General features: G+C 33.9%; 1 protein-coding gene across 1 annotated transcript; it reads right to left on the reverse strand.

Moving 5' to 3' along the window:
- Positions 1–10,952: 10,952 nt before the first annotated feature.
- Positions 10,953–12,222, reverse strand: LOC142546608 (LOB domain-containing protein 41-like). Its single transcript, XM_075654421.1, is given in 3 exon segments — positions 10,953–11,307; positions 11,310–11,797; positions 11,884–12,222. Coding segments are annotated over 3 exon segments (819 nt in total). The 5' UTR covers positions 12,074–12,222; the 3' UTR covers positions 10,953–11,166.
- Positions 12,223–16,823: the final 4,601 nt, after the last annotated feature.

A 16,823-nucleotide genomic window follows, 5' to 3' on the forward strand; every position in this document is an offset into this window, starting at 1 on the left:
TAAATTCACCAGCATTATCAAGTCTAATTTTCTTGATTGTATAATCGAGAAATTGATTCCTCAATTTTATTATTTGAGCAAGTAATTTTGCAAATGTAACATTTCGAGTTGATAATAAACATACATGTGACCATCTGCTGGAGGCATCAATCAATACCATAAAGTATCTGAATGGTCCACATGGTGGATGGATTGGTCCACAAATATCACCCTGAATACGTTCAAGAAACATTGGTGATTCAGTTTGGATTTTGACTGGTGATGGTCTTATAATAAGTTTTCCAAGAGAACATGCTTTACATTGAAACTTATTATTCTGAAAGATCTTCTGGTCTTTCAGTGGATGACCATGTGTATTTTCTATAATTCTTCGCATCATTGTTGAACCAGGATGTCCCAATCGATCATGCCAATTGGTTAATATCGAAGAATTATCAACTACCATGTTTGATTCAATGAGACTTATATGTGTATAATGCAATCCAGTATGGAGCATTGGTAGTTTTTCAATCACATATTTCTTTCCTGATTTATATGTGATAAGACACATATATTTCTCACTCCCTTCATTCATTGTTTGAGTATCATACCCATGGGAATATATATCATTAAAACTCAACAAATTTCTTTTCGATTGTGGTGAATATAAAGCATCATTGATCAAAAATTTTGTACCATTAGGTAACAAAAATTGTGCTTTACCACATCCTTTAATCAAGTCTACAGGACCTGATATTGTATTCATCGTTGTTTTTGTTGGTTTTAGTTCCAAGAAATATCTTTTATCTCGGAGGATAGTGTGCGTTGTACCACTATCGGGTATGCAAACTTCAGCTTTGCTCATAGCATTTTCCATATTTGAACTTCAAAAAAATATGCAATGAAATAAATTACTTGCAATATATATTTAAATATAACACAAATCATAATTATACAATAAAACATTATTCTATGAATACATGAAAAATAGATTATTGTACATTTATATTCTACCATTATATTGTTCATTTTCAGAGAAATCGTTGAGAAAATCTGCAGCATCAATATTGTTCATTTCTATCCCACCAACATATTGATCATTTCCAGAGAAATCATTCATAAAATCACCAGCATCAAAATGAGTTGAATCACTCAAACGGTCACTGCGTTCAGTGAAGTTGGTCTCCTTTTCTTTCCCCTTTAATGATTCTTTATAAAGTTTACAAAGGTGCTCAGGGGCTCGACAAACTTTGGACCAATGTCCTGGAGTACCACATCTGTAACAAGAACTTTCATATCTTTTTGAGTGCTTCTCATTAACACTTGTATTCTCATGATGCCTTTTCTGTGGATGGTTTGGGACGTTCTTTTGAGATGAGTTATAAAAATAACTATCTCGATTATTTTCAAAACCACGGCCTTGACCACGACCACGGCCAATTCCACGTCCACGTCCACGTCCACGACCTCGACCTCGACCAAAACCTTGTCTTTGAATTTGATTTTGGTTTCCAGGTTTAAATTCATTTTTACTTACAGCATTTACTTCTGGAAATGCTGTTGATCCAGTGGGTCGGGACTGATGATTTCTCATTAATAGCTCGTTGTTTTTTTCCGCCACAAGAAGACAGACGATGAGTTCAGAATATCTCGCGAATCCACGTACTCTATATTGTTGCTGTAGAGTAATATTTGATGCATGAAACGTGGAAAATGTTTTTTCAAGCATCTCAGATTCTGTGACCTCATGTCCACAAAATTTTAATTGCGAGATTATTCTATACATCGCCGAATTGTAATCACTGACTTTTTTAAAGTCTTGGAATCTCAATGTATTCCATTCATCCCGGGCGGTCGGAAGTATAACTTCTCTTATATGTTCGAATCTTTCTTTTAATCCCTTCCACAAAGCCATGGGATTTTTTTCAGTCAGATATTCACATTTCAATCCATCGTCGAGATGTCGACGCAAAAATATCATGGCTCTTGCCTTTTCTTGTGACGTGCATATGCCATTTTCTTTAATGGTCTCGCTTAGACCCAATGACTCAAGATGCATTTCTACATCTAGAGTCCATGGCATATAATTCTTTCCCGTGATGTCGAGCGCAACAAATTCGAGCTTTGTTAAATTTGACATGGTGGTACTAAAAAAAATTACGATGCATTTTATTAGTTAATAATTATTGCAATACAAAGTAACGGATAAACAACAAGTACAAGTATTTGTAAAAATAAAGAAAACACACGAGGAGGATATTCTCCGATAAATAAAAGACTCGTGAGTATGATAACCAAAATAATTAAAAATAACCTTGAGAAAGCCATCTTCTTTTTTCTTCGAAAAATTTGATGATGAATAATTTTTAGAGAAGAAGAGAAAGTTGGAGTGATGGAATGTGTTTGTGAGATCATATTTATAGGGCAAAAACTAGCCGTTTTTTACCATTTATGACCGTTGGGGTACAAAAAAGATAAAGGTATGTATTTGTATAATTTTATGATAATAATATGATATATATAATATTAGACATGTTTAAATAATTATGTATATCATATCATAATATTATAATGAGTGTCATAATTTATTTTGTTTAAAAACCTTATAGGCTTTTATACTTGTCGTATCCCTTACCGGGAGTGTGGGATGTCGTCTTAACATCCTCCCAGGATTTATAACAAGTTTATGAAAAATTTATTTTTATTATTTCTAATAATAACATTATATTGTATATTAAATAAATACACAATAAATAAATAACAGTAAAATAAATATAATTATTTTTGTTACCTTTTTCTTCTGTTTGGAGCTTGGAAAAGTATGTAGGACTTTTAGAGCTTCGTGCTGATAACGTGTTGTGAAAAAGTAAAAATTTATGGTAAAAAGTAAAAATCTCAAACTCTCAAAATTTACCAAACTACACACTTTATAATATTTTTCTCTCTACTCAATTGTGATTTTCTTGACAAATGAGAGATCTATTTATAGGAAATCTTTACAAATAATCCAAAAATAAAATACATCATTACCTACATCATCACACACTAATTTTCAATATTTACAACTCTTATTTTCAACATTCAAATATTCAACATTCAAATATTCAATACACACATTTTAAATATTATTTTCCAATAGAAACAAATATATCTATCTATTATATGAAAGTCGCAATAATTTCAAATGGGCCAGTTTCCTCCCGGTTCCCGGTAACACCCTTTACAGGTGTCTCTTACAACAGATAGCTTCTTCATAGACCCAAAACCACGTGTGCTGCTTTCTTCTCTCCACCTCACCCTTGCTCTCCCGGTTGTAGTAGCTTTATGCATCTCCTCATTTTTCCCTTCCTCCTTTTTCCGCTTGAGTTGGATTTTGGCTTTCCACCATCTCAGATAGCAGCGTCCAAAACCTTTTCCCGCTAGGCTCTTTGTTTGGTTCCTCCTTTCTCCGACACCTCGGTATCGCCTCTGCTGCTTCTCCTCTGGACTTCTACGAATCGGTGCGACTCTTACGACTCTTCAGGCTACTCTTTTCTCCTTCTGTCTTGTGCACCTGCCTTCTACAGCTAAGTCTTCTTTGATCGGCCATCTTATTTGTCTTGCTTTAGCATTGTTTATTTTGCTCTCTCTAACAAACTTCTTCTCCTCCTCAGGTTGCCTTGGTCTCGGTCTCTCCGGCCTTGCAGTGCGCAGAGCCCAACAAAAATATTTGTTCGGTGCGTTGCCGTCGTCTCGTCTCTTCTTTCGGTTTCTCGGTTCTAAGTCTGCTGCGTTCCTTCTCTACTTCTACAAATCGGTAGGCTTCTTACGCCTCTTTGTCCTGCTGCACACACAGACGCTGGCCAACCGAAGAAGAAGCACCTCTGAAACCCATGCACACAAGGCAGGAGGAGAAGATCTTCTTTTGTTCTTTTTCTACGTGTCTGGCTTTCGCAGCTGATTCGTTTTGGATTGTTAGCTTCCTTGCTCTGTTTTTCCCTCGGCTTTCTTGCACTTTTTAACTTCCTTCCGTCTGATCTTACCTTGTTCTTGTCTGGGATTTCTGATATCTTGACATACTTCCCTTTTATTGTCCTTGCTTCTCCAAGTTTCCATGATTGAATATGTATTGATAGTACTGTGAAACCTCATAGAGTGGTAGTAGCTGTTTAGTTTGTAGTCAACAGGCTCGTCGCATCGGGTATAGCCGCCGAGTCTCCGCTATCAATTGTTTAACATTTGCTTCGTTTTGGATTCCACAGCTTCCTTGTTAGTACTGTGAAACCTCATAGAGTGGTAGTAGGTAGTTAGGTCGTTGTCAACAGGATCGCCGCATCGGGTATGGTCTCCGAATCTCCGCTGTCAACTTTTAACACCAAATCCCATGTGAACCCATTGTGGCCTAAATCCCACCGCATGCAACAAACTAGAGAAGTGCAGAATAAAACAAGATGCCAACACTTTTAGTTATTTCACAACACATATTAGGATGAACATTTCAGTTCACCTCGATTTAGCTTAGTTCTTCTCTCCAAAAAAAAAAGTGGAGAGGGCTTTTCTCCCCTACAACCTCTTCTTCTCTCCAAAAAAAAACAAAAATGGAGAGGCTTTTCTCCCATACAACCTCTGCCTACCTTCATAAATAAAATACAATTCACTCAAAAAATGGTCAAAGTGGTGATTGCTGATTACAGGCTGTGTTCATGTGCATCAGTGACTACTAATGAAAGAACATAATTACGATATTTAAATAATGCTTACATTCATTTGAAAAATATCTTATTTACGAGTTTTCATCAATCTCAATATATCAACACACAATAATAGTGAATTTTACAAAAGCCAAAACCACGATATACTTAAAAGGATAAGCTAAGTAGAGGACACATGGACAAACTATGCTCAAACAAAATTATGTTACTTAAATAAGCTCTTAACACCGTCAAAATGCAACAACTAAACTTGTGCTTAGATTAAAAATCAAGTGTCATTTTGCTAATCATTACTTCTTTAATGATTCTGTTTTGCTTTCTTTGTTTGGTATTAAATTGCATATTATTTACACTTGACTTTATACCCTTACTGATTTTTCCGTAACTTACTATTGGTTATTATTAATTTATTGTGAAATAAAATTTTAAAATGGTATCACTCAAATAAATATCTATAGCAAAATATGTATACATATAAAATAATACGTAATATAGTGTCATATGTAAAATTTTGGCCCCAACAAATACTAATACATTATGCCTACAATTCACATTTATTAAAAGGCTTATCTTGTTTAAAAATTTATCAAGCTTATGTCATAAATTTAACCCAAACCTATAAAATAACTTCATTCTTCTTAATCTCTCTTTCTATAAATAGTGTTCAGCCAAATCAGTCAAATCAAATTACACTGCAAATAAAATATTAGAACAATTTGCAAAAGAGCGGACATAAGGGTATCCGCGTCCGTCGGAATTAATCCATGTTAATAATTCTCCATCTCATAAAAAATGATGGGGTCCACGAGCCACATATTTATTACATTAACACTTTCACATTATTAACACACACCCACATTCATTTAATTTCAACTTTCATTATTTATGGGTCCCACTGTCCACTTACTCATTTTTTTTATTTTTAATATTTCAATATCTTTCTAATATTTTTAAAATTTTACAACAAATATTACTAAAAATATATAGTGAGTAATTTCGAATATAGCCGTTGGTGCATAATTTTGCCGTTTGAAAATAGCCGTTGGTGATAATTAGCGACGGTTTTTGAAAAACCGTCGCACATAGCGACGGGTGTTAAAAAACCGTCGCAAATAGCGGCCTTTTTTTTAAAAAAAACAGACGCTTTTCACTTTGCGAGGGTTTACGAAAAACCGTCGCAAAGTTGCGATGGTTTACGAAAAACCGTCGCAAATTTCGAAATAACGCCGTTCATTCTGATGAATTTCTTGGCTGTCATGTCAGCCAAGATTATTAATTCTTGCGCCCACATTGGTGGGCGAAAATTAATGGGTGTTATTAACACCCATTAACCAACCAATATGGGTGCCCCAATCTATATGCTAGGAAAAATGATATATTAGAACAATTTGCAAAAGATCATACATAATCTATATGCTTTTAGTCTCCATTTCAGTTGAAAAAGCAGCATAGGAAAAATGATATTAACTGACATGTTTGTAATGACACTTGGAGACGGGTGTGAGCTTAAAAAATATATTCAGACGTTAATTACATATCATAATTTAATAAATAATAATTAAAATAAAGTATCATATTATGGTATTTTATAACATTCGTCATCTACTAACACAAATAATGAAATAAAGCTACTTTCATTCACGATCTCAATCTTTAAATATATTTTCCTCGCATAATTTACAAAAGTATTTGAAATCTTTGCTCTATTTTCCGACTTAATTTGTTTAGGGCGAACCTCAAATTCACACTTTATTAAGTTAGAAAAATTATTCGAGATATACTCGATCACAAATCAAATACTCTCATCCGAAAATAAATCATTATATTATCTCATCCACGTTTTACCTCAACTATTTCATGAAGACAACTTTTGAGCGGAGGTCGCAGGGACAAGCATTTACCCACACACACACTACATGGAGCTGCAACCATAACCATAATAACAATGCTAATAATATAATATTTATTAGTGATCTTGACATAGTTACAGTGATGCACAGGTAATATTCAAACGACATCAACGATTTTGTTGTTTCAAAACGAGGTTAAAAGTTCTTCGTATATATATAAACTATTCAAAACTTTTCTATATGCATTTTTTTTACTAAAATAGATATTTACGTTTTGTGAAATAGTCGGCCGAGTTTTAGCATCCTCAATTTTCATATTTTAGCTGATTTACGGACCCAAATATATAAACGCTAAAATTTAATAGGAGTTTTAAAAACTCAATGCACCAGCAAGGTTAATGTAATCGAACTAAGATAAAGATAGACTAATATATAATTCGGCTGTAATTTGATTTTTGTTCCAATTGTTTCATTTTTAATCGTTGGGCTGCTCATTTTTATATTTTTATTCGACTTTTTTTTTATGGATGGTTGCTTCGTGTGCTTATAGTTTGACGAATGGGAGGAAATTGTGCAATTGTATCTTTTTTCTGTATTGTTTAATTAAATTACAGACCTGTTTATTTGTTTTGAATTTTTTTGGCCATTTGAGATTGTGGTGTTGAGATTGAATGTTTAGTTATTTATGGCGTTGTTGTAACTATAAGCACATAGATCAATCCTTAGGTCATTACCTTTACAAATTTGAAGATGAAATCTAATAAGTATATTTGTCAAGGTCCACATGTTTAACTATGGGTTCTTGTAACATTTTTTTAGGACTCTTTTCAATTTTTGAATCTAATTCTTGGGGTTAGAGTCATTTATAATTCGGATTAATCTGAAAGTTTTGCTACTTTATCAGCTCTTTTGATTTTTATGTTATGTGTTGATATTTTCTCAAAGTAAAGATATTGAAACTTGATGAACTAGCATATTTTCTCTGTGATTGTGAGTTGAAATAAAGTTCTATGACAAGATCAGAATTGACCATCAGGCTGGAATTCAAATGGTATTTTGATTATTAAAGTATATTGGGATACTCTTCAAAATTAAGATGAATAAATTAGGCTTTTTGAAAATTTATAAAGTTGTGGTGTTTATGGATGGTTGAGAAATAGTTGGACTTTGCTCTGGATTTTAGAGACGCTAGAAAGAGATATGTTTTCAACTTAAACAATCTTCTCTTTTTGTGTTTTGTATCTTTTTTCTTCGAAGATCATCTTTGCACAACCATAGAAAATATTCATGTTATTTCTCGCAGTCAGGGAACAGGTCCTAAAAAAATCCTTATATATCACATGTAAAACTATCCAATTTCATCGTGAAATGAATTTAATATTTTTTGCTCCTTTGATTGTAGAACATGATATGTAAGGTTATTCTTGCATTTCCCTCTCTTTAAAAAAATATAGAAAAAAAATGTTTAAAAAGAAAAATCATAGGAGAACGTGGAGGAAGAAGGTTGTTTACGCGATCGACGTGATAGTGGTGGTTTTTTTGGATCGACTCAATCGTTTGTAAGGCTTGGTGTTGTTGAATGGGTTGTGATTTGCTGGGGATTGAAGTTGTGCTTTCTACTTGTTTTTTCGGAATTTTTAGAATGTTTTATTTGTTTAATTTGATTGATTGTTGTGGGTTTGTGATGCTGTTTTTTTTTATATTTTTTCTGTCACTGTTCTACGTTTGTGATAATGCTCTTGTTTCGAAATTATCACTAAGTTTTGATTATGTGTGACTGATAGGAAGGCAAAACTGTATTGTTATTGGTGAAAGTTTTTGGCAAAAAAATGTTTTTGTTGGGGAAATCTCCTTCTGTGTGTATGATTATATTGGGTGATCCGTATCTATCTCTCGTATCAATAATACTAAAGATAGTTACTATGCTGATTGTTTTAGATTAGCTGTAAACCTGAGCAAACACCTCAAGAATTGAGGTGACGATAACTAGTAATATATAAAGGGTGGACTATTTTCGTGCCTTTAATTTCAACCATTAAAATTATCAACGTTGAATTTCATTTTTTTTAAACATAATAGAAATAGCCTTCACGTGAGAAAGTTTTAACGTTTGCTCATTTAGGCTTTGGCTATCTATTTTATTTTGTTACTCGATATACGATATCATAATATCTTATCATATTTCCGATTACTCCATTTGATCAACAAATAGTTTTACCCGATGATCCAAAAACAAATTAAAGTTGATATATATCTAAGTTTAATATCTTTCATTTTTTTGTAAATGAAAGATAAAATAAATAACAAAAATTTAATTTATATTTAAAAATGTAAGTTTTTAATTTTTTTTGTCATTAAAACAAATATTGGGTCCGGAACTCTATCTTGTCAAATGTTAAGTAATTATGTATGAAACATTTAACAACATTAATTTAGAGTTTTGGACAAAGTATGGTTCCTTCACAGTTCCATAAACCACACATTGGAAATATGGGAAGAATTATTAAATGTTACTCAAGTGATTAAATGACTTGAGATCATAAAACAAAATTTCCAAAACAAAATTTAATGATTCCAGTTGTATGTATTTATATAATATAAATATTTCAAGATATTTGATTAAATGTCTCAATCTAAATATACGTGTATGATATAAATATCTCAAGTCAGTCATTGATTATATGGTTACTTGAAGAAGATTTTACGGAGTATTTTAGTAAGAGCTGGGGAGGTATGAATGTGAAGACAGTATGCCATCCAAGCTCTCTCATTGCCGAGGAGACTTGAAAACTTGGGCAGGTGAATGCTTTAATCAGCTGGGAAAAAAATTAAAACCCTCAGCAAGGAATTAAATAGATTGATGATACCAAAAAATGGAAGGGACAGGTATTTAAGTATCCAACAGTTGGAAAGTGAAACCAAGAAACTCTCAGAGCAAGAAGAAATTCATTGGAAACAAAAAAGCTAGAGTTAATTGGTTGAATCAACGGGACCGTACTACAAAATATTTTCACTCTTCAGCATCTTCTCGACGACAGAACAATTTCATTAAAGGGCTCTTTAACTCCAAAGCAGTGTTTGGTATGCACCCTTTGAAAGCCCTGGGTCCGGATAGGTTCACAACTTTCTTTTACCAGAAACTCTGGCCGATGATTGGTTCCGATATCACTTCAGCAGCCCTCGTAATTTTTAATGGTCAAGGTGATATGTCATATTGGAATTCAACTCTCATAACTTTGATTCCTAAGGTACGAGAACCAAATGTCATTAAAAGATTTCATGCCAACAACTCTTTGTAATACTTGCTATTATAAAATTGCGGCTCTTACTATTACGGACAAATTTTGGCCCATCTTTGCTCAGGCTATTGATCTCTATCAGAATGCATTTATTTCTGGTAGATTGATTGTGGATAATGTGATTGTGGGCTTTGAACGCATGCATTGGATCCGAAATAATAAGAAAGCAAATACGGGGTTTGCATCACTGAAACTTGGAAATCTTCCGGGGTACTAGTCGGGTGAGTGCTGCTTTGATCCTTCAATGGGGAGTGATTCATTGCAGATATGGAATGCACCGAGGCAGGGCCAGATAAGAGTGGATGTGGATGCACGCCTTACTTCGGATATGAAATTATGCAGCGTTGGAGCACTCGATACCATTCAGGAGATTTGGTGGGCGCAAAGCTTGTGTTTTACGTCATCCGGGTTCAGTGAAACAAGTAGAACTACTAGCTATTCGTTAGGGATTGGATTTTTTGTCTTGAACGTGGGCTTTCAAGTGCATGCTTATCCTTGGATTCACTCATGGCGGTATTCAAGTCCTTGTTTGAGTAAAGTGTGTACGATTTATAGTATAAATAGATCACTAGGCAAAATGCAGACAACTTCAGTTTCATAAAAGGTTTCACTGGTTAATTTTTCCTAACGTAGAAAAATTATATTTTATTTATGTAATTTTGCATTTTGAACATAGGATTAAAAGTTAGACGTCTCCTTTCAAAGATAGAAGAACTCAATTACAATATGAATTTTGGCTTCTCAACTAAATGATTTTCTGATTTAATTTTATGATCAATTGTATCAAAATAAATATAAATTTGTATAATTACCCTTTCATCCGACTGTTTCGGCACATTTTCAATTTGGACCGAACGAACTTAATATTCAAGTGGACTTAATTCGTGGTATTCTAAGCCAGTCCGAATCAGAGTCGTCCATTATTAAGATGGGCCCAACCCAGCAAAGCTGGTCCAGCCTGCCCTTTTTTTTTTCACTGACAAAATAAATTGTTTTTGTTTTTTAAAACTATACTTAAAAAATCTTAATTGGATTCATTAGAGATTATCAAAAGATGAAATGATTGCTTATCAATCAACCACTTTCGATCAATAATATATTTTAAAGTTTAAAAAAATAATGTGTAGAACAACTGAACAAGGAACTATCTTATAAATTTAACCAAAAGTTCGATATGACTAAAATGTCCGTTGTCGTCCCCTCCGGCTACTCTACAGTACAGTTTCTACTTTCTACATCAGACTTCTCAAGGGTATTAAGGTAAAAAAAACACGAATGTAAAAACAAAGACGGTAAAAAAGAACAAATAAAGAGAGTTGATCTCAGCCGTCAAAATTGACTTGATCTCTAAACAAGACCCAGCTCCATTTTACAGACCCCACTTGCATCCTCAGCCGAGCCAATGGAAAACCGCAGCTTCGACTCCGTCGACTTAAACGGCTCCAAACCAAGAGTCAGATCCAGCTTAATCTCACCTTCGGCGACTCTCAGGCCCCACCTTCACCGGAATACATCTTCGTCTCGGCTCCGGTTATATGATCAGCCTCGGTAGTCTCAGCCGAAGCCAAGCTCCCCCTCTCCACATTCGCCTCCGCAGCCTGAGACTGGTGGCTCAGAGACGACTCATGGCTCGGAGACCTGTTCACCGACTCGTCTACGGACGCAACCGAGACCCGGATCTTCTTCCCCTTCCCAACTCTCTTGAACCTGCCACGGGCCCGAACCCGGTGCAGCTCACCGAACCCGGACATACTGTTTTCCTCCTTGTTCACGTGCCTGATGTCGTACAGCTTGAGCGGCGGCCCGCTTTTCGTCTCGGCAGCTTCCGTAGCCATTCGGGTAATCGGAGCCCCGTTCAGAACCGCTGCAACCGCGTTCTCACACAGCTGCCAGCTCCCAGACCAGATCAACCCAACCGATCCGTAAATCGGATTCACAATCCTCCCACATGCTTCGTAAAGCAAGGACTTGAATATAGCTGCAAAACGAATATTAACCCGTCAACATTTCCATCGAACAGAAAAGCAAGCTAAAAATTTGAATGAATGAAGGAAAAACGGATACCGGGGCGGAGGTGTTGGGGGCCGGCATTAATGAGGTTCATGAGTCCGGCGCGGCCATAGAACTTGGCGAGGAAGACGGTGGCGTGTGCTTGTGCGTCTGAAGTTTTGATCCACTCAAGGCAAGGCCTTATGCTGCAGTTATCGCTGCAGCCTTTGCGCAGTACTCGACATCCATTACAACTCAGCCGCATTGTTCCGTTCCTGTGTTGTACGATTTGAAGCACGAAAAATCTTGCTTATGAGAAATGGATAATTGGGACAGGGTCGAAAATGGATGGGTTTATATATAAGTGCAAGGAGCTTGTACAAGTTGAAATTTCAAACCAATTAAAGAAAGAAGAAGAAAGAAGAAAGAAACAAGGGGTGGCATGCAGTAGTTTAGAGTTTAGTGGTGTTTAAAATATAATAATAATAATTCCACATTCATGGAATTGGGGGCTGCATTTCATTTCCATTCTATTATTTATTAATGCAAAATCTCACCACTAACGCGTGAAACCAATCGCTGTGATTGGATCAATTATATGGCGATTAAATTTTCTCCGGAAGGGGAAACGTCAGAGTATTTAATTAATTAGGATCAAAGAATAACCTAAGCTTGGTGAGGAACGTTAGTTTTTAAATCATTTAGCTTTGCTTGCAAATAACTCGTGTAGTATTGGTTGAAGGATTAGGAGCAAACTGTGAGTCGTGGATTTCTTTATCTACTAATATTTTGTCCTTTATGCTTTTCCCGATTCAAAAAATTTATTCTTATCAACAAGATTAGGGTCTAGAAGCAGTCCACTTTCCCCGTCTGATGCTTTTCTAACTATTTTAATTCATACGAAAACAACAACGTTATTTTTAATGATTCCTAATTATTGACTTTTTTTTACAATTGTAAATTTGTATTTTGTTCATAACAGCACAATTACCACAAAAATAATATATAGTTGCCTCTTACTGACTTTTACAGTTATTTTTATGTTATAAGTATCGAACATTAAAATTAATATAAATTAATTTATTAAGCTTAAATATTACAGCCTTTTTGTTTCATAAGCTATCCTTAAGTATTTAACTTTCGATAATAGACATTTATGCCATTTTAGTTATATATTAAAATGGATAAATTTCCGATATGTTGATTGGTTATATAGAAAATGTTATTGTCGTCGTCCATTTAATACATGATGAATCATGATTATTCATCTATATATTTATTATCGCATGAGCTGTCATAATTTATCAATTAAGAACACAAACCATGTAATCAATAGGTAACCTATATGAATACCATGAATAAAACCGGAAAGAAGGGAGCTGCATGGATACGATGTGTCAAGCATAGGGGCGCCGCTGGCACGTGAGAGGGCACGGGGGCAACGTGGGCGGCGCGTGAGCTTCATGTGAGAGTGTCAGGGCTGCGGTCGAATCGCCACATATCTAGGAGGTGGGGGTGGGCCCCACCCCCGTTTCTCCTGGTTTTCTGGAAGTCGCGTGTTCCATCAACCAAACACCGCTTTTTTGTAAAACAGGCAATTGGTTTCTGGTATGGTATTTTGGTCTGTGGGCGAAAATGGGTCCAACAAACCCGCTTCTCACGTCACTCGTCCTTATCCCACAACATTGGACTCCAATATTCAATCTTCGCTTGTATTATTATTATTTTTTCAAAACATGTAAGTAAATATAATTTTTTCCCTGTGTGCCCAATTTTCTGCTATACAAATATGTACAAAATATTGTGAATCAACCCACTAATGACTATACGGATGCCTTGGAAAGAGCTTGGATCATTGTTAGATTCAAACGGGAAAAGAAAATTTCGAAAACTCGGAGTTGGTCCGAAAAGCCAAAAAAAAGATCGGGTAGAAGCCATCATAGGCATACATCAACCCGGTGAACTTGTCAACAATTACCAAGATCGGGTACATAACCTCAATCGAACAGCACAAAAAGATTTCGTCAATTGATCATAGACCATGTCCACCAATAATCAAGAAACGTGTTTGTTGGAATTATTTTGTGATTTCATATAATTTAATTAATTGTAAATTTATAATCTATCTAATAAAAGACACAATAACATGATCTAATTAATTATAAGTTTCTAAAATATTACATAAATTTGTATGGTCCACCTTATGTGTAGAACCCAAACCAATTAATTCTTCTATGATAAGTCGAAGACTGCTGAGGTTATAACACAGAAAATGATGCAGAATATATACGACATACATATTTTTGATTTCTTTCCTTCTCTCATCTGAGACAAAAATAAGGTGACTGATTCTCTACTGCTTTGGAAGATTCGTAACTCCAACGTTAGATCAATCAATAGATTCTAATACGTGTTTACTGTTATTTATATTTTCTGATAATTCGACATGAATTCATAGCATGTTGTGATATATATGGATTTAATTACATAATTTATAGATTTAATTTATTAAACTCCAACAAGTGGTATCAGAGCTAGTTCATGATGAATTATGAGAAATTTTGTTTATTGACTAATAGTTGAAATTTGAATTATTTGAGATATGAAAAAGTTAATTTATTGCATCATGAATAATTAAAATCCAGTTTTGGTTCAATATTGTTATAATTGATACACCAGATTGTTGAGGAATATTTTGGTTTAGATAGCAAGAGTGTTTTCCATGTACAATATTCGGATAACTTATGTGGCTCAAATGAGAGATTGTTGGAATTATTTTGTGGACTCACATAATTTAATTAATTGTATAATGACAAATTATATAATAAATTACCTAATAAGGTGGTCTAATTAATTATGGATTTCAAAAAATTAAATAAATTGATATGATCTACTTTATGTGTAGAAACAACCTAATTAAGTCTTCTATGATGAGTCGAACACAGCTAAGGTTATATAAGGTTATAATATCCAAGACACAGAGAATAACACATAATATATATGAAACGCATGTTCTGGATCTCTCTCTTTCTCTCATCTGAGACAAAAATAAGATGGTCGATTCTCTGTTGACTTGGAAGATACATAACTCCAACGCTAGATCAATCAATGAATTCTGATACATGTTTAATGTTATTTATATTTTCTGATAATTCGACATGAATTCATGGCTTGTTGCGAGATATATGGATTCAATCACATGATTTATAGATTTAATTTTATTAAATCTTCGACAACGTTTTCATCTACGTTCTCATATAATGCTGAAGCCAAGACATGAGACAAATCTTCACGCGGAGGCAAAATAAAGGAGTTCACTCTTTTCATTGGCAATAGCACTCTTTACAAATTTACTCAAACACACTTTCTTTCTTTTGCGTGCATAGTCACGTTGGAAACTCTTTCGCCACCTACTAATGTTCCTTATTCTCAAGTAAACAGGCTATCTAGCTCGGGTTCGTTTTTCTCGGTCATCAGCACGTACTGAGAAAGAACATATCTCTGCACCATATACAAATATTCCAAGTAAATCAAAAGGCTATATTTCTATTTTGGGTTATTTCTACATATTGTTTTTTTTTACAAGCTAAACATCTTTTTTCATTTAATGATTTACATGTAGAATTACACCGTTTTTCTTTATTATTCTTATTTATTTTCTTTAATTTTATGTCTTTATTATTTTAATCAATTTTCCTCTCAAAATTATTTGTGTCATTTTCGTATAACCGGACCTACCACTATAGTGTGTGTTGCACACATTTTTATCAATTTGAACATTTACTATTATTGTTCTCATTTCATCATATTTCATTCAAACTTTGGGTTTACCTATTTTTTTTCAGACAGTCATTCACTTATCTGTCTAATAAAAGATAATTAAACTTCCAAACAGATACATTTTATTTATTTCTTAAAAACGTGAAAAATGTTTTTCAATAAACAGAAGCAATTAATACACTTGAGCTATTTTAAGGGTTAATCCAGTCGGCAAAAATTTGTGTGAGATGATCTCACGGGTCGTATATTGTAAGACAAATATCTTATTTGGGTCATTCATGAAAAAATATTACTTTTTATACTAAGAGTATTACTTTTTATTGTGAATATCGGTAGGGTTGTCCCGTCTCATAGATAAAGATTCGTGAGATTGTTTCACAAAAGACCTACTTCATCTAGCAGAGCAAGTAACAGTAGTTGACCTCGATAAAAAAATAATTACGATAAGACATTTATATATTTACAATTTTAAATTTTATCTCCAAAAAGTTTAATTTTATGTTATCACTCCAAACTTTGTGTGCTGTAGCATATCATATATTTTTATCACAATTTTTGTATCATTGACAAAATTACTCATTTCATAATTTGTTGCGATCAGAGATGTCGGATCTTGACCAAATTTGTATACATTTCAAGTTTTTTTTAACCTCGTGAAATTTTGTAATAAATCCAGTGAAGAAAGAACCCCCAAACGCATGTTTGATCCAAAATTAGTGACAAATCCCTTCACTTTCAAAGATGATAGTCAAGAACAAAAAACAATTATAAAGTTTAATCCCCCCAAAAAAAGGATTAGCCAAGTGTCGATCAAGATTTAAGCCCAAGAAATAAAATAAAAATAATCAGACCCACCAAACTCGTGGGCTGCCACTTGGAATTTGGATACAAATGATTAAATGTTTCATCGAAATTGGAATTTATATATATATGTATAGCCATGCGTAAAAAAATACGTTACAATTTTTTTTAAAATTACTAAAAATAAAATTCACATTTTGCATGAGTATTCTAACAGTAGATATTTATACCTTAATTTTTTAAAAAAAAATCATGTCGGTGGCGATGAAAAATAAACACAATTGAAAAAAAACTTATTATGAAATAAATGTTTATCGAATTCACGCAAACACGAAAAACATATCATATAATAGATGAAAGAGCGCATTACATTCCCCCAACTGCACTACGTTTAACTATAAGCTAAGAGATAGTCACATTTCATCAAACTCAAT

This window comes from Primulina tabacum, chromosome 5 (genome assembly GCF_025594145.1).
Source record: "Primulina tabacum isolate GXHZ01 chromosome 5, ASM2559414v2, whole genome shotgun sequence".
In the NCBI taxonomy this organism is placed as follows: Eukaryota; Viridiplantae; Streptophyta; class Magnoliopsida; order Lamiales; family Gesneriaceae; genus Primulina; species Primulina tabacum.